At 39.7% G+C, this 19,458-nt stretch overlaps 1 protein-coding gene across 1 annotated transcript; it reads right to left on the bottom strand.

Moving 5' to 3' along the window:
- Nucleotides 1-11,308: 11,308 nt before the first annotated feature.
- Nucleotides 11,309-19,212, bottom strand: hyi (hydroxypyruvate isomerase). The gene is made up of 8 exons (XM_026346389.2): nt 18,735-19,212; nt 18,547-18,658; nt 17,926-18,040; nt 17,646-17,724; nt 16,931-16,980; nt 16,774-16,843; nt 12,988-13,122; nt 11,309-12,908 (listed from the first exon to the last, which is right to left on the bottom strand). Exons 1-8 carry the CDS (start codon nt 18,931-18,933, stop codon nt 12,853-12,855), a joined length of 816 nt encoding a protein of 271 aa, XP_026202174.1. The 5' UTR covers nt 18,934-19,212; the 3' UTR covers nt 11,309-12,852.
- Between the last annotated feature and the right edge of the window lie 246 nt (nt 19,213-19,458).

The following is a 19,458-nucleotide window of genomic DNA, read 5'->3' as shown; positions in this document are numbered from 1 at the left end:
GTTGATCTGGAGTGAAAACAAGACAGTGAACACAGGAGTAGGATGCTGTACTTTATCTGTAAATATTCTTGAATGGAGCATTGCTATGCAACATGGAAAAGCTGCACAACTAGTAATCGTTTGTGGTGAGAGCATTGAGTTTGTCTGAAACAGGGCCTTAGTTTTCTAAGCTTTGACCATCATGTATTGAAAAACAGTACATTACTGTTGACCACACATTTTTCACCATATTGTTGACATTATGTGTGTGGAATTGTGATAAAGAAAAGGGACTTTAGTGCTCAATTCCCTGCAGGTGGTGTTAAGAAACACAGTGTATTTGTTTGTCATGGAGTGTTACCCTTTTCAAAGCTCCTAACATCAGTGAGTGGTGGCTTGGATTGAGAATTCTTTGCACTTACACAACTAAGTGCAACATCTTGCAACTAAGGATTCTCCGTGAAACCCAATTCTGATGTTTTAGGTCTTTTTTTTTCTGAGATTATGTGAGATAAGAATGTGTCACACATATAACTTCTTTCTGTCATGTGCGCTCTTCAATGTTGATTGCATGAGAGCCTTTCTGACACACAAACACACACACACTCTCTCACACACACACACACACACACACACACACACGCCATATTAATCTTCTCTGTATCAATTTTTAATTTATCACATGTACTAACTTACCCTAACCCTAACCATAACCAACTAAGTGCCTCGTCCTAAACTTTACCTTAACCCTAAAACCTAGTCTTAGCCCCCAAATTACTCTTTAAACATTCTTCTCCTTGTAAGGACTGGCTAAAATGTCCTCAGTCTAATGGTTCAAATTTCTGCTAGTTTTCACAATAACAGCCGTACAAACAAACACATATGCACACAAACCTATCTATTGATTTTTTTCATCTGCTTTAAAAGATAAACAAAGTTGGGTGTGATCTGTGTAGCCATTGAAATTTAGTATTTACATTTAGTCATTTGGCAAGCTTTTATCTAAAGTAACTTACAAGTGCAAGGCAATCAAAAAAGCTAAGTCAAATAGAAAACATTAAAGCAACACAATATAAGAAGAAATGTTTCCGTTTCATGAAATGCAAGATCGGACAGATTTTTTATCCAGATTCAAGTACATCGTAAGTGTAAGGTTTTAAATTTGGTTTAGTTTGCAGGCTAAAACGACTGACAGAGAGAGGTTAGGGTTTGGAAATGCATTAGGCTCGTTCAAGATCAACTGCGCCTCCCCTGGAAAGCAGATGAGAGCAGGCAGTGGCAGCAGGGGGTGGACACAAGATGCTGCACTAAAGACGGACTGTCAAGCTTGAAGCTGCAGCTTGAAGAGCATTCAAGCTGCTGTTTGTGCTGCAAGCAACAAATACATCTTGTGAGGTCAAGAATAAATAAAATTGTGTTCTTTCTGTGAATGAAAGAACTCAGAACAGTCTGGGGTGATCATCAAACATCAAAAGCACATAATAAACCCAGATATCCACAAATACAAAATCCAAAGGGTCACAATCCAGAAATCCAACATTAATAATCAAGATCCGAAACAGAATAGCAAGGGTTAAAAGACAGAAAAGGAAGACCTTCGGTACCAGAATAGTGAAAGGCAGAAAACAGGTCAGGGCAGGTCCAAGGTCCAAAAACAGATCAAATGATGGTTCATGAATCAATAGGCTGGAGCGTGGCTTCACAGATGGAAAGGCACAATCTGGCAGGAAACTGAGGACAGTAGACCAGCTCATATAGGGAGTGACACAGATGAGAGAGATCAGACTAATTACCAGAGAGAGTGGTAGGAGAGAGACACAGACAAAGAACAAACAATTTAATTAATCACATATGGTCACATAGTAAGCTGAGCTTAAGACACACACAGGAAGTTGCAGAAGAGTTCTGTTTTTAGTTGATTTTTTAATACTGGGAATGAGGCTGCTGAGCCTGCAGAGTTTGTTAGCTCCTTCCAAATCATGGAACAACTGTGCTTGGGATCTTTTCCTTTGAGGTAAATGGAAAACCAGACATGTTTTGTCGGTAGAGTGCAGTGGATAGGAGGAGTTGTCCCACAATCTCTAGACCAGGCAGTGGTCTGACCTGCTGAGTCATGGTCAGGCAGTAAAGGTACAGGCCTCCTTGACACTTGCATAAAGTAGATCCAGTGAGGTGAGAGTCACATGGTTAAAATCTCCTAATATTATAAAAAAAAACGGCTTCAGAATGTTGAGTTTGTGGGCTCTAACCAACTATCTTCAGAATGAGGAAGCTACTTGGATGAGTAATGAAGCATTTCAACCTATCCAGGAGGAAGTTCAGTTGCCATGACTCAACTTCCAGATGACTTCACCCGGACAACTGAAAATCTTCACCGACATTTGCTCTTAGTTGAATGTATCAGGTTCAAAGCCCTGACCGGTGCCTACGATGTGTTCAACTCAACAGCACCGGGTTACCTGAACTCCCTTCTGCTGATCAACAATCCCTCTCACTCACTGCGTTCTGCAAGCGATTTTGCTCTTGATAATTTCAAGGTCAAAAAATAAGGCCGGAGCGCTGCTTGTTCTGGTCACTGTGCTGTCACAGAAATGAGGCCGGTGATCTGGGGCAGCAGGATGGTATGTGTGTGTGTGGTAATAAAGAAATAAATTCACGACAACAGTGTGCATTGCTGGAGCTGATTTTTAGAGGAGATTTTACTATTTGGTCAATATTGGAGCTCTACATCACAGAGAAAGAATATATATCAGGGTTTGACTGTACACAGTCTGTGTTAGTAAGGTGTTTGAGTTTCATGTAGCTGGGTAACTAATAAGGAATATACTTACCAAGTTAAAGCGCAACACAAAGCATTTTTTCAAGGAGAACACTAAGTCAGTGGTGAACCAACATTTGGTTTTCACGAAATATAAGCTTGAATTTCACTTGTATAAACAAGTCACAGCAATACAGCACATGCATATTTGCACCAGAACAATTCTGTTTACAGAACAGTTCTTGACAATCAGACATTCATTGCAAATTCTTGTGTTCCCAAGGTCCAGCTCATTGACTTGTCTTCGTCTGTTACGTTCTTTCACTGTTCTCCTCTTTTTTAAAGCTGAACTGAGGCCATGTTGGCTGAAATATTTCAAGTCAATTATTTTTGTGACTTACATAGTTTAGAAGTTTGACATAGGGATATTTTTTTGTGTTGTCTTCCATCATCCTATTATTCCTATTTTTCTATATTATTTCAACAGCAGCAGTTTAAGGTAAGCTTACCTTAAAGGGCAGCAGTTTTTAAACTGAGGAAATATCAGTTAATTTCAATGGAATAGCAATGAGTGAATGATAAGTGAAATAGACGCAGTTATAAGTCTGTGCAAATCTTATATTGTTCAGGTCAGGACTTCTCCCTAATCATTTGTTCTGTTAGTTAGTTATAGTTGGACCGTCAAAAATAGTTAGCTCTATTGCACCATCCATTTTTGTTTTTCATACTGCTCTGCTGGATTATAAAACTGCAGATATTTGTAAAACATTGTCATTGTCATTGAAAATTGCTCTTTTAGACATGTAGTACACAACAGGAGATTGTGTCAAACATGTTTTCACTTGTGGGAAAATAGTCAGGTTTCAATGGTGGGCAGTCCCTAGGTGGAGCACGAGAGACACACAAAAAGTACACCACAGAAATCAAATTGTTTTGTTAACAGCACACTAAAGCAGTTCCCATTGCATGATTAAAAACAACATATTTAGCATATAATCCCTGTTTCCTGAAAGAAAGAGGCTTTTATTGTTTAAAAACAATACAATTCCTTGGATTGGTATTGAAACAACAGATACCTTTTTTTCACCATACCATTATTGTATTATTTTACAAAAATTAAGCTAAAAAAGAAAAGAAAAAATGTGCATTACTAAGTATGCACTTACTGCTTCCATTGTATTTAAAGGGGTATGTTACAGGTTCTACTAATCATCAGCAGGTGTACAGACCTCTGCAAAGGCAGAGGTTTTGGCAGTTTGCTGGTCTGGTACATTCAGGTGTGTGTTAACACAATGCCAACTAAAGCTTAGTTGAAATTTGGTCACGGAACAGGACAATGATCCGCAGCACACCACAAAAACCTACATTAGAAGACTAAAAATAAATACAAATATATGAGAGACTGATAAAATCATACAGGAATTGCATACTTATTGCTCCTTAGGAGCTATTGATTGTGTAGATAAATAAGCAGGATCACATATGCTGCGTCTGTTCCTCTGTTAACATACTGCTCAAACTAGAGCGTGCCACTCTAGGAAGAGTTGTGGTAGGCTTTGTTCATAGGGTTACTGAATATACTATCGTTGCATCAGATTTTGCACATGAAGAGGTTTTTCATTGTTCCATGAATGAAATTTAGCTTTATCTTTATATGAGATATTTCATTCAAAACATTCAAAGTGGCTAGGTAGCACCTTGGACATAATCGGACAGAACTGTGTCACAATTTATTAACAGTATTGTGCAAAATGACCATATATATGTCTGTTTCTTAGACTCCTTAATAGAATACAACTAGAAGGTAGTAAAAGAAAATCTGTAAGTAGTATTAAAAAATACAAAAATCTGTTTTTCTTTTTAGAACCTTGATCAAGCATTGTTTTGTGTAAGGAGAGCAGCCAAGAAAGTACTTTTTGTGTTTTTAGTTACTTTAATGTAAAAGCCCAGAGTGGTATTATATAAATAATGACATGAAGTGAAACAGGGACTAGGGGCACTGAATGCAATATGCAATTAAGAGTCTTTGCCATTATTAAAGTGCACAGGAACCAATGAGTAAAGACATCCCTCTTGCCAAACACAAAGCAGAAAAGCCGTGGAGACTAACTTACATGGTGAAGGCAAAATGCAAACAATTCCTGATTGTTACCTGGTCACATGTTGAAGTGTCCCTGGACAAGACACTGAGCTGCTAACCCTTAGCCCCTCAAGAAGCAGCCTGTCTTAAAAGAATTTCTCCAAGGAAAATAATAAAATATCAGTTGTTATTATTATCATTGTTGTTGTAAGGTCAAGACCTAGACGAAAACCTATCAAGTTCCACTTGAGCAGCAATGAATAGTAAAAATGGACTTTAACAGAAAAAATCTCCAGAACCTCCAGCAGAACTAGGGTCAGGGTGGGTGGCCCCGATGGGTTGGAGTGAGTGGAAAGTGGAAAGAGAAGAACAAGAAGTAAACAGATATATGATAAAGGAGGACATCAAACAACTTCAGGTGCTGTCAGGAGATAAGACCTGGGACAAGGACAGGCTCCAGAGAGAGTGGAGGAGAGGGAGAGGCGTTTAGCCTAAATGTTTATGTGTTAAACAGTGGGTTAGAAAGATGCAGAAAAGTACAATAATCTTATTGGCAGGACTACGTGGACTAAACTATTCATTGTGGGTTTGAAAAATCAATAGAATTTGTAATGGTACAAACCCAATAATAATCTGTAAATAAACCACTTACTAAAGTTAAAGCATATAAATGACATCTGACCAGAGTAGGGAGCCAATGAAGTGAAGCTATGACTAGTGTAATGCAGTTCTCTATTTGAAGTACAGTACACATGAGACTGGGTTTATGTCCAGTATAAGACAAATTTCTATTGATGTTATTGTTACCAGTAACATAAGGACAGTGACTGGTGAGAAAGTCATGTTTGTCATGTGACGAACATTGTGTGAAGTTAAGAAAGCAGTCATTTTTAGCAACACCTCACCGGATTTATTTTGTGCCTTAACCTAACCCCGAAAGGAAGCATTTAAAGTAAATTAAGCCTAATCGTGTTTATTCAGTGCCTAAACCCAACACTGACATTTCTAGGTCTAATCCCAAACAAATTGCAGGCTCTCGTCACCTGTGACCTGCAGAGTGCTAAATGCCTAATGTCAAAGCTGAGTTGAGCTTGTATATATGTTGTATATATATAATGTAGGCTGAAGGATGAAGGCTGTCCACTGTCAAGGCACAGAAAAAAGACCAATTAGAAACAAATCCTCTGCTCACTGCAGTGACAAGCAGGCCATCAGTTCAGAGAAATAAGCCTGCTATACATCCCATCATTACCCCACAGGAGACAGTTAATCAATGTTGGCACATAATTCCAGCAGTCTTAAACATCCTCACTAAGCTAGCTTTTGTTACATCAGTGTTGCTGACATGGAGAACTAGTGGGGGTGTGTGCCTGGGTACCGGGTTTTACTCTATGTGATGCCAGCACCTTCTAATGTAAAAATAATCCACATCAGAAAATCTATGACAATGTTTTTTTTTACATGTGTGAGATTTTTCCCTCATACTCAACTGCCATGATACAAGCATAACTTACCAGGGATGACAGTCCCAACAAGAAAATTCCAACAAGTCCGACAAAATCAAAATCAAAACAGACTATCTAACTAATATCTAACATTTTAAATTAGGTGGTAAAATTTTCAGGTGTAATTAAATTAAAAACAGTTAAGGCAATAAACAGATAGACGGATAGATGTTACAGAATTCTTCCAAAATGGATTAAATGTATTATATTCCTCAGAATTCCACAAACAACACCCCATAATGATAACATAAAAGAAGTTTAGAAATATTTGCTAATTCCATCCATCCATTCTCATCCGCTTATCCGGGGCCGGGTCGCGGGGGGAGCAGCTTAAGCAGAGATGCCCAGACTTCCCTCTCCCTAGACACCTCCTCCAGTTCTTCCGGGGGGACACTGAGGCGTTCCCAGGCCAGCCGAGAGACATAGTCCCTCCAACGTGTCCTGGGTCTTCCCCGGGGCCTTTTCCCGGTGGGACAGGACCGGAAAACCTCCCCTACGAGGCGTCCCGGGGGCATCCGAAACAGATGCCCAAGCCACCTCTCGATGCAGAGGAGCAGCGGCTCTACTCCGAGCTCCTCCCAGGTGACTGAGCTCCTCACCCTATCTCTAAGGGTGCGCCCAGCCATTCTGCGGAGGAAACTCATTTCGGCCGCTTGTATCCGCGACCTTGTCCTTTCGGTCATGACCCAAAGCTCATGACCATAGGTGAGGTAGGAACGTAGACTGACTGGTAAATCGAGAGCTTTGCCTTTCGGCTCAGCTCCTTTTTCACCACGACGGACCGGTACACCGACCGCATTACTGCTGCCGATGCACCAATCCGTCTGTCAATCTCACGCTCCCTATTTCCCTCACTCGTGAACAAGACCCCAAGATACTTAAACTCCTCCACTTGAGGGAGGATCTCCCCCCCCAACCTGGAGGGTGCAAGCCACCTTTTTTCAGTTGAGCCCCTCCCTGAACTGCCACCTTACTGTGGTGGAGGGGTTTGCGTGCCCGAATGACCCTAGGAGCTATGTTGCCGGGGGCTTAAGCCCCTGGTAGGGTCTCCCAAGGCAAACAGGTCCTAGGCGACGGGCCAGACTAAGAGCAGTTCATAAACCCCTTATGACAAGTGAAAAATCAGGGTCGGATACGTCGCCCGGATTGGCGTCACCGGGACCCCACCCTGGAGCCAGGCCTGGGGTTGGGGCACGTAGAGCGCCTGGTGGCTGGGATCTCTCCTACGGGACCCGGCCGGGCGCAGCCCGAAGGAGCGACGTGGGACCGCCTTCCTGTAGGCCCACCACCCGCAGGAAGGCGCATAAGGGGTCGGTGCAGTGTGGATTGGGTGGCAGCCGTGTGGAGGTGCCTCGACAACCCAATCCCTAGACAAAGAATCTGGCAATTGGGACATGGTATTTGCTAATTTATTTAAAATAAAAACCGAAAGAATCACATGTACATAAGTATTCACAGTCTTTTCGAGTATGATGCTACAAGCTTGACAAACATATTTTTGAAAAGTTTCTCCCATTCTTTGTTTGTGTATTGTTTGTGTAAAGTCTGGAGATGTTCAGGGTTTCAGTGCATGTATAAAAACACTATTTCCTCTTATGGCCATTCTTGTCAGTTCTTGTTCTTGTTATCTAAATTTTCTTGAATGATCTCATGATTAAAGCTTCTCTTGACATAGTGGCCACTTTGATTCATTTCTCTTTAACAGAAAGGCTGACAGGAGTCGAGCTGCCGCCACTCAACTCAACCTAGCAATTTGTTCTTGTCATAGCTACACAGGGTGTTTAAATGGATAGGACACGAACCATTTGAGATTCCAGGTTAGGAAATAATACTTGTTAGCTTGAAAGTCTAGCAGACACACACAGGAAATGTACAACTCTGCTCTGAAGCATCCCTGTAGTCCCAGAGGCTTCCTGGCTCCACAGATAGCAGACTAAGAGGTCAAACTTAATTTGTCTGCCAGACTGTGGGTACATCACTGGGGAGAGAAAAGTTAATCTTTATGTTTTTCATACCACTGTACTAAATGAATAATCTTGTTCTTTCTTATCTCTGCCATGGCAGTAATTACCAAATCTGCATTTTCACTAGTTTCTGGACAAGTGACAAGACAGCAAAACGTGTGTGCAAAAATTCCACATAACAGATGAAGGTTTTTACTAGCTAGAGAGATAAATACACATTTTATGCTACTTTGATTTCATAAAGCCTATTTGTACAACTGGTCCAGATGAAAGCGAATGCAGCAGTAACATTTAACTCGCTTATTGTGCTCCAATTAACTGCAGAGCCTGGCCTCTCACTGCAGCCATTTGCATTTGCAATGAATGCTTTTGTTAGCCTCTGTTTGATGTTGGATTTAATTAAATTAGATACTATTGTGAATCTGATTGATATCAAAGTTTCTTACAAAGGTTTCTCACCAAGGAGCAAAGCAGCTGGAACTTCCCCTTGAAATGCAAAGCATATTCACAAATGGATCATTGGACAGATGACCATTCTGAGAAAGGTTTGTGTAGGTTCTATCTATTTTACAGTCACAGTCATCCAAAAGTCATTCTAAAGTCATCCTTGTAATAAGAATGGCCAGACTGGAGTTTGGAGTTAGAGTAACCTCTGCATCTGTGAAAATACTTTTTCACTAAGACTCTTTTTCCCTCTGTGATTGTCAGCTGGTCATTCTGTGCTGGTAATGATCATGTCCCTTCTGGTTTAGCTTTCCATGCTTTTCACTGAGGAGTGTGATAAGGTGCGGGACCTGATGCACGTTCACTCCTTCAGCTATGACTTCCACCTGCGAGTGGTTCATCAGTACTTGGTCAGCTGCCAAATGATGCTGCGCTATCAATATACAGTACCACTATAAAGAACTATATGCTATTCAACTAAACTTGTCAGCTAAATACTGTCTAATTCCAATGATGGCAAATTATGTGGTTTCTTTTTTTTTGCCATTTTAACCAACCATCTGAGACCTGTCTGCATGCTCTTGCCACATGAGACCGAGTATTATCATGCACCATGAGGAATCCAGGACAAATTGCACAGTCTGACACTGGGTCCAAGGATTTCATCCCTACCCAATGGCACTCAGGATGCCATTGTCTAGCCTTTAGATGTCTTTGCGGCTCTCCATGGATATACACATGAGGACAAAATTGTTTACAATTTAAAAAATTAGTACCCTTCTGTTAAAGAAAGAGACAAAACTGGAACTTTCTGGCAAGTCATATCAGCTCTGTGTTCTCAGATGCAAAAATCAAGCATATAAAGAAAAGAACACTGTACTCACTGTGGAACACATCTTTGCTGCATCTGGCACAGGGTGTCTTAAATCTCTGCAGGGTACAATGAAATCTCAAGACTATCAAGGGATCCTGGAGCAAAATGTGCTGCCCAGTGTCAGAAAGCTTGGTCTTTGTCACAGGCCATAGTCCTCCAACAGGATAATAACCCAAAACAAAGCCATTCTTGGGTGTTTTTATCTGAGAACAAATCATTGGACCATTCTGAAGTGGCCTTCTACGAGTCCTGATCTAAATCATATTGAACATCTGTGGAAAGAACTGAAACATGCAGTCTGGAGAAGGCACCCATCAAACCTGAAACTGCTGAAGTAGTTTGCTAGTGAGTTAACCAAAATACCTGTGCAGAAGTCTTATTGAGAGTTACAGAAATTGTTTCATTGCAGTGATTGCTTCAAAGATTGTGCAACAAAATATTAAGTTATGGGTACCATCATTTTTGTCCAGACCAGGTTCCACGTGTGTACCTCCCTAGACCATAACTGACCCAACTCCAAACCAGTCATGCTGAACAATGTCACAGGCAGCATAACATTCTCCTCATCTTATCCACACTTTTTCATGTCTCAAGGGTGTGCAGATTTGCAATTTTCAATATTAGAAAGATCAGACCCCACATTTCAGAATATACAACATAACAGGGAGCCAATGGAGAGAAGCTAACGTAGGAGAAATATGATCTCTCTTGCTAATTCCAGTCAGAACTCTGGCTGCAGCATTTTGGATTAACTTGAGGCTTTTTAATGAGTTATTAGGGCATCCTATTAATAAGGAATTACAATAGTCCAGTCTGATAGTAACAAATGCATGGACTAGTTTTTCAGCATCACTTTGGGACAGGATGATCCTAATGTTAGAAATATTCCTCAGGTGAAAAAAAGCAGTTCTAGAGATTTCTTTTAAGTATGAAGTAAAGCAGATATCCTGGTCAAAGATAACTCCGAGATCCCAGCAAAACCTTTTCAGCTCAGTGGTTCCACAATGTTAGAATCACCTACCCACCTCTGCACACTCAGCTGCCTCACTTTTAACAGAACAGAACTCTTCAGAACCTTTCTCTGCACTTCAATCTTTCTCTAAACTTAAAACTTAAAATAAATCTTGCACTTATACCCCATTAAACAGAAACAGATCTTCCTAAAGTACTTTACTTTAAAGTTCTTCTTATTGCTTAGATATTTTGCTTGCTTTCTATCTCACTTGTAAGTTGCTTTGGATAAAAGCATCTGCCAAATAACTAAATGTAAATGTATATGTCACATGTGCCCAGAGTGAACCTGCGCTCATCTGTGAAAAGCACGGGGTGCCTGGCATTATTCTTATCTTAAGGGGGATAATTGTGAGATTCTTTAGACTTAATGGGAACACAATCTATTGATAAATGAGAATGTCATAGATCAAAATAATATGTACTTTTGGACAACCTGGACTCGCTGCCCTTTCATTGCTGTTTTACAAGTTTTATCTGTGTTTGTTCAAATGTGTAAACAGTTCAAAGTCGCATGTGCACAGTGTTTACTCTTTCATTTTGGATTGAACCAGGAACTGTGATGTGGAGCTTTCTGCATGAACTGGACCTGACACTTCATTTAGGGAACAAGTGGTTTCTGTCATGTCAGTATTTATCAGTAATCATTTCTCATGTTTTAATCAGCCTAAAATATATGTTCACAATACACAGATTAACACAAAGGAACTATCATTTATTTATTTTTTTAAATGGGCTTAAACCCATAATAACTCATGTCAGGTAGATTAAAATACATTACTTGTTGCATTTATGAATGGCTTGGTCTTCATTGAGGCATGGCATACTAATTACTGTTTAGTCTTGAAAGTTCACAAAGCATTACATATATAAATTCATCATTTTTTGTGCATAAATTCAAGATAATTTTGTAACTTCATCATAAAGTGTTACAGATTAACTGAGCAGCTAAAATGTGAAAGCTGAACCACTGACTTAAGTTTATTTTAAAAATACATTCTCAAAAAAACGGTACAAAAAGACACAAAAGTCCGACTCCAGTCCAATATTTGTTCTGATGTTGGGAGACCTGAAGATCAGATCACATTTTACGACACATTCATGCAGAAAACCAAAAGGTCCACATACTTTTTCATGACACTGTATTTCAGAATGCTCACCACTGTTTGTAATTGGATCATGGAGCAGCTCAGACTGCAGAAAGCTGAACACAAGTGCTGACATACAGTGCAGACCTGAACATCTTGTGCCTTCTGCCAGGCACAAGATTTAGACATACATTTTTATACTATGGCTGGGTTTTTATTTTGTTTTTGTAGAAGACGCACAGTCTGAACTGTACCTGAACGCCTCGTGATATACAAATGACCTACACTCTGAACAGTCTCCAAACACCTCACAGCACAAATTATCTGCAGTCAGTACTGCCATTGAACACAGCAAACAGCAGCAGTTGACAAACCAAGGCCCCAGACATAGTTCACACAAATACTCAAACATGGACATGTGGAGCTATGCAAGGTCTGTTTCACATATTGTTGTGTTTGAGAGTGTTACTTGAACAACCCTTACACAACACAATCTCGAGCTGCAATGTGAGCGTTACTCCTTAGGCCAGTACAACCAATAGCATTAACTTCTGCTCAAATTAAACATCATCCAAATAACTATGTTTATACTTCATCTATTCATTCAGACAGGAAGGCTGAACAGATTTTTTTCCCTGTGCTGTAAGTATCCTGCAGCAGTACAAATTCTTCCACAGATCTCATGTTTGGTTACGACTGTGGTTATTGAAATGCTTTCAGTGTTTAGTAGATGCTGCTAGATCACATCAACGTGTATGTAAGAGCACACGTAGAGCATGTTTACCAATTAAATAAAAATATATAAGGTGAAATCTGTGTGCATTAATATTCACTCTCTTCAGCTCAGTATTTAGCAGATCCACCTTTGGCTGCATTCACATTCTATGTGGATAGGTCTCAATTAGTCTTGCAAATCTTTACACTTTTTTTGTTTGGAGTTTTATCAGGTTTCTATCAGAGGTATTTCTCTGCTCTACATTATTCTCTTTCTTGGTAACAGAGCCTGGAGATGAGTTTTGGGTCATTGTTCTGTGGAACAATGTGATGGGTTCAAGTGACGTTTACTATTCATAGCAACATTTTATTTGTTTCAGAATTCATTAATGAAACAGGTGGGCACTTCTGTGCTGTGTCTCCTCACTGTGCTCATCACTTGCTGTGAATCCAGTAATCTCTGATCCAACCCAGACCCTCTTTTGTGGAGCCTAAAGTGAAATGAAATTAGGATAAATGTATTTTTTTTAAACTGGGTTCCAGAATTAACAAAATGAACACCACACTCACCCAATGGTTTGTATTCGCAGCCAATGTATCCCTGGTAATTGTAGTTTTCCAGTGTGTTGAACAGGTAGCTGTAGTTTAGCTCTCCATTACTGTCAGGCTCATTCCTGCCTGGAACCTGAGCGACCTGAACGTGACCTGAGAAACAACATTTACATTACATTTAGTCATTTAGCAGATGCTTTTATCCAAAGCGACTTACAAGTGAGGAACAAGGCAAGCAAACAAAATCTAAGTCAAGAAGAAAAAAACATCAAAGCAAAGTGCTGTCAAAAAAGTGTTTCTGTTTCAAGAGATGTGAGAACGAAAGAGCAGAAAAGTTTTTTTTTTTTTTTTTTTTTTGGTTTTCAGCAGTTTTTTAAAGATTGCTAGTGAGGTGGCTGAGTGTGCAGAGATAGGCAGCTCATTCCACCATCGTGGGATCACTGAGCTGAACAGTTTTTCTTGGTGTCGACTGTGTGGTGCTGGTACCACCAGATGCTGTTCACCGGTCGAGCGCACTGGACGGGAGGGGATGTAGACCTGAATGATTGAACTGAGATAAGATGGAGCTGTGGAGTTGACCACTCTGTAGGCAAGAGACAAAGCTTTGAACCTGATCCTTGCAGCCATAGGAAGCCAGTGCAAAGATCTGAAGAGCGGTGTGACATGAGACCTTTTTGGTTGATTGAAAATGAGGCGTGCTGCTGCATTTTGGATCATTTGGAGGGGTTTGGTCGTGGATCCCGGTAAACCCATCAGCACTGCATTGCAGTAATCCAGGCGAGATAAGATCTACGCCTGTAGAATGAGTTGGGTCGTGTACTCCGTCAGGTAGGGTCTGATCTTTCTGATGTTGTGGAGGGCATATCTACACGACCTAGCGACTGTGGCGATGTGTTCCGTGAAGGTCAGCTGGTCATCAATGATGACCCCCAGGTTTCTGGCTGACTTAGCGGGGAGACAGTCACCACAGATCCAATGTTAATGCTGATGTTGTGTTGAGTTGAAGGTCTGGCAGGGAAGAACAAGACTTCAGTCTTGGGAATGTTAAGTTGAAGGTGTCTTTTTCTCATCCAGGCAGAGATGTCAGAGAGACAGGCAGACACTTCCTTTCAGACTTCTGTCAGTCACCTGTAATACTACAGAGGCTTTATCTGAGCTCAATCAGACACTGCAGTTAAGTGGTGCAAAAGTGACACGATTTGACCAATAAAACACAAGTGTTTAATGACATAGTTTTCTAATTTCTCTTTTAGTGATAAAACATCCGTGGGAAATGTAAATTAATAATAATAATAATATTTAATATTTAGATTGCATAAAAATTATATATAAATCAATCATATTTATAAATATCTGAAAAATTAAAAAAACAGATTAAGTGGGTTTATTTACATTTTGAGTTAAACCAATGGAGTCTAGCAGTGTATTAAATGCAGTGTCGAGACAGTTATCATCAACATCTTAATATATTAATATACCGTATTAATGTTATATTCACCCACTATGATGACTTCATCTGTACTAATAACTAAATCAGATTGAAAGTCTGTGATTTCAGGTAAAATCTCAAAGTGAAGACGGTACACAAATCGCAAACAGAAACTGACTTAATTTGGACTTTTAGAGTTCAAGTTTAGAGTAAAGCTCAAATGAGTTGATGCAGGGGGTTTACCTGGACATAGTTAGAGCCTAGCTGCTGAACATTGTGGAGCACTTAGCAGAAGAGAGACAGATATTTAATCAGCTGTACACAAACAGTGACTAATGACTGGTGATGTATTGTGTCTCTGCTGGCAACAGTTCTCTGACACTCGCAGTGTCAGCTTTATAATGTGATGTAACATGTGGATGTTGTACTAACAACATGCTCTATTGCACCAAAGTGGCCAAAAAAATAATTAAAAAAAAACAAAAAAAAAAAGACAGTGCTTTTCTTTTCTTTGTGAGTTTTTACCTTACAGGAGTGTAATCTTAACCCCAGTTCACAACATAACTAAACATGTCTGCCCACTCACAGTCAACAGTAGCAGAAAACAAATTACTTTCACAGGTCCACGATTTAGCACTTTACCACTTCACACCTCCAATCAATAAGGTCAGGAATACTACATTTCAAAATTCTACTAAACTATATGAATTCTGACAACCAATTTACTGTAAGTAGATTTTTTATCTTTCAGTCTGATTTCTCTTTTAGTCTTTTTGTAAAACAAATTTCTGGTTCTTTGTTTTTAGCTGTGTTTAGGTTATTACCCATGACCTGTGACTGAGACTAAGCATTCTGACTCATGGGCTGCACATTTGGCTCCAGAATATAAAAGGTACAGTGTTCTTTTTTTGCATCTGTGAACACAGAGCTGATGCAACTCGTTCACAGAGTTTTGTGTCATCTATCTCCCAAAAGCTTGTCAATATGTATTTTCTTGCTTTGTTATGATTCACTTTCAGCAGTAGAGTCCTCCTCAGTTGCCTTCCTTTAACTACACTTTGGCTAAACAGTGATTGATGGTGTGATCTGACACTGATGTACCTTGACCTTGGATTTCACCTCTTATCTTTTTTTGCTGCAGCCATGTCCAGGGAGATTGGCAACAGTCCTATGGAACTTGAACTATTTTATAGTTCCCTGATACATTGACAATGCACTGCAGCAGCGGTAGCCCAGGAAACATTTCCCCATAGGGACTATAAAGTACCGAATATTGTATCACATTGCACCGTACTATATCATATTGTCTCATACTAAAACTGTTTGCATCTGTGATTACCAATAAAGGTTAACTGAAAAAAAACAGACCCTTCTGTCTCACATTTGATGAGGGATTGCTGGAAACACAGGTGGAATAGTGGTTAGGTGGAACAAGAACAGACTGCTAGCAATAACAGAAGACACATTCTCAGTGGTAGTCCTTAAAAGCAAAATCAATCGGTTTTCTTGAGTCATAATGATGTGCAATGAAATGATGAATAATGATGTTCAATAAAAGCACAATGTTTCTCTCACAACTGTACAGCCGTGGAGTAAAAGTACCTCAAAACTGTTTAAAGTATAGCAAATGTCTTCTGAATTTATGTTCTCTGGAATCTTTTAATAATGTTATGAACCACAAAAAATGACATTGAGAGTGATGATGCTTAGCTTGTAGAACGATTTGCCCATGCAGTCATTAACAGAGTGGTTCAGTACTTCTAAATACTCAGCCTTACTGAGATACTTGTTTATACAATGTCACAATGCTGACCTGTGAGTCAACCTGACCATAAGATGTTCCACCATTTTTTTTTGAGTTACACAATCTTTCTAGTCCGGCGCAAACGTCTTAGAAACATACTTCTGGCACCAAATTCAAAATGAGCAACAATCACATTTCAGAGTTTAAACATTTCACAGTGTATTATTTTTCCAAAATTATGGACCAGAAACCAGAGACAAACCAGAAACTAAAGAGATGCTGGGAGATTCATATGTTTAAGTCTAATTCACTTTGTCTACTATGAAATTATTCAAAACCATTAACTGTATTAAAGGCTAAATACTGTACCAATGCTAAAATATCTAAAGGTCTTAATGGGATGGAGGCTTCAAAATAAAATAAATAAAAAGATAGGAGAGAGAGCAGGTGGTTTTAGAGATATGAAACTTAGACGAGATTAGTTTACTGGCAGTCACCATGGCTGAAAGATTTAACTACATTTCCAGTGGTAGTGCTGCTGTCATTCTGTATTCATGTGTCCTAAAAAGAGTTATAATATTGTCAAATGTATAATTGCGAATAGTATTATTACCTAATTATTTATACTCACCAATTATAGGGAAATACTTGTGTATGTTTTGTGTCAGGTTTCCATCCATTATTTGCCAGTGAAAGACGTCCTGAAACAGTTGAGACATTTGCTTAGTTCCATCATGATGTTATGTTTTTTTAATCTTCACATTAATACACATTTACAATGCACCCACCATTTGCAGCTTGATGTTCGACTTTCCGACCTTCTCCAGGATTTCAGCCGCTACAGACACAAAACTGAAGATGAGCTGAGACAATACTCCTGGCAGGTAGCCACACTCACACAGCTCAGCATCATCTCTGCCAAGCTCAATATTACTCACTATTGTGATAGTATAGTAGAGATATTATTTGATATAGTTTGGTGTATGGTTATTGCCACACTAAACATGGTTATTGCAAGGAATGTGTCATCATTTCGTCATTTATGGATGTAACTGTATGTTGGCAGCAAGCCAGTGAGCCTAATCAGGTTAAAATTTAACCAATTTGCCATATACTACAACTTAATTTTCTGGATATGTACTGTAAAAACAGGAATATAAAAGTTAATTGAAAATGTCCAATAAAATAGTCACAATGTAATAACCAATAGCTTCCATGTGCATAGCCAGGTGTAATGTCATACTGAGTCTGTTCAACAGGTCAGACAGCCAGCTCCTGCCACACAAACCAAATTTCTACCACTGATGAATTACAAACTACTTTAAATTACAAAGACTGAACCAAACCAGAGTTGTCCTTTAAAATCAACAAGGTTTTCTTATTCCCTAACAACAATGTACTTATCTGCCTGACTTTTACAACAACAGCAACAAACCAATGTGTGTGTTTCAATGTCAACAGTACTGAGAGTTGTACATTTACACAGTTGCCTCAGTGTCTTACCTTGATGAGGAGAGTCCAGGAAATACCTAGGATCTGTGATCCTTGTGTTGATTGGTTCAATCAAACCGGTGATGCCCTCCTGTGAGGACGTGACATTTCACGGTATTGTTTATTCAGAGTGGTGTGATATTAAACTGATGTATTCTAATATCAGATTATTATTATTACTTATTTTTAATTATTATTATTGGATCACTCTTGAATTTTGAAGAGGGGGAATAGCTAGTATTACCAACTAGCTGATGTTGTCTGTGTGTGTTGGAGAGCAAAGGTCACTTGCCTTTGAAAGGATATCAGCAGCATAGTTTAGGTTCTGCACAAAGATGGCTTCCATCTCCTTGGCAACTGTAGGTCTGTGTGAGCCCATGGGAACCCTCCCTGCCATCAGGTGGATCCTGGTAATGGGGTAGTGAAGCATGTTGAAAATGTTAGAAAACGTTAACCTAACGTTAACAATAGATGTTCAACAAGTTACCCAGTTTTTTTCTTTTTCTTTGTTTGCTACATGATGCACAGGGAAAACATTAACATTTGGATGATCTTCTTTTTGGGGGATATATTTTATTGTTTTTCATAGGACATTATTGTTGGACACTAGTATGGAGTTTCACTGTCTTGTCCAAGGACACTTTAACATATGGCCAGGATGAACCAGAAATCAAACCAGCCGCTCACTCTATCGACTGAAGTTCGGTCAGGTATCTATCTGAATTATCTGACTTGGACACAGTTTTATCATCATGGCTCTGTACACCACTACAATGCATTAGACACGTGCTTAAAGAAGACTGTAGCTTTCACAGAAGGGTTTGGTCAAAAATAATGTATGAACCATGATGGAAATACAAACATTTTTATACACAGAGCCTGTTTCGATTTCAGGGTGTCCACTGAGCTTCACCTTTTGCAGTCCAAAGCTTTTGCATACTTCAAAGCCAGATCAAGACCCTGTCTGAACTCTGCTTCTCTTCCAGGAACTGCTCCAAGACCAAGATCGCCTGTCTTTACGTCTCCTGAAAAGCACACATTCCGTCAATAACAGCTAGCTAGTAATCATTAACCACTTCAGCATGAACAGCTGGTGCTAACCAGGTGGGGTGTTGATGAGGACCACCTCCACCCCTGTAGCCTCTCTAGCCCTCTGTAGCTCCTGCAGGTCGGACTCGTAGAGCCAGGCTGCCTCCACAGCCTGAAAACCCGCCGAGGCAGCCGCGTAGATTCTCTGGCTGAAGTCAGGCAGGTCCGTGAAAAGCCAGGAAATATTGGCACAGAACTTGAGCGGAGCCATGCTAGTTTATCTGCAGTAGCCGACGACCCCGACTTCAGTCTGTGCTGCGGACTTTTAACCTGCTAACAAGCGGCGGAGACTTAAGTCAAGCTAGCTACGGTGAAGAGCGGAAGCGGAAAGCTAAACATCCAGGATAAAATCGTTCATATGTTGAAAACCGCAGTTCTGTCACAGTGTTATGACAGAGATAAAACATATCATTTTATCCTTTGGTCTTAAGCATATACACAAACATTGTAGGTAAGCAAATTGTTGCAAAATCACACATTTCGTTTTATTTTGAAGTAGTACGTCTGACGTCACCAGAGCAGGGAGGTTTGTTATTGTCACATGACTGGTAGCGTGTTGCCTGGCCTGCAACTGCGCATGCGCACACATTTGAGTTTGATTTTTTTTTAATCATGTTTGTCCGACTTGTCCTAAATTTTATACTTTAAAACAGTTTTAAAGACATTCTATATTTTAGTAAACTTTACATTTTAAAACAAAACTCCACAGTAGGTAAAACATTTGTTTGTATTGGTG

The sequence above is a fragment of the Anabas testudineus genome, chromosome 4 (assembly GCF_900324465.2).
Source record: "Anabas testudineus chromosome 4, fAnaTes1.2, whole genome shotgun sequence".
Taxonomy (NCBI): Eukaryota; Metazoa; Chordata; class Actinopteri; order Anabantiformes; family Anabantidae; genus Anabas; species Anabas testudineus.
This window is presented reverse-complemented; position numbering and strand designations above follow the sequence as displayed.

What these genes read in the sequence shown, in the direction of transcription:
- hyi (XM_026346389.2), bottom strand. Translation starts at nt 18,933, where the DNA reads ATGGCTCCGCTCAAGTTCTGTGCCAATATTTCCTGGCTTTTCACGGAC. An exon ending in AAAGCTTTGGACTGCAAAAG is followed by an intron (nt 18,041 to 18,546) that starts GTGAAGCTCAGT and finishes CCCCATTACCAG; the next exon opens with GATCCACCTGATGGCAGGGA. An exon ending in CTGCGAATACAAACCATTGG is followed by an intron (nt 12,909 to 12,987) that starts GTGAGTGTGGTG and finishes ATTTCACTTTAG; the next exon opens with GCTCCACAAAAGAGGGTCTG.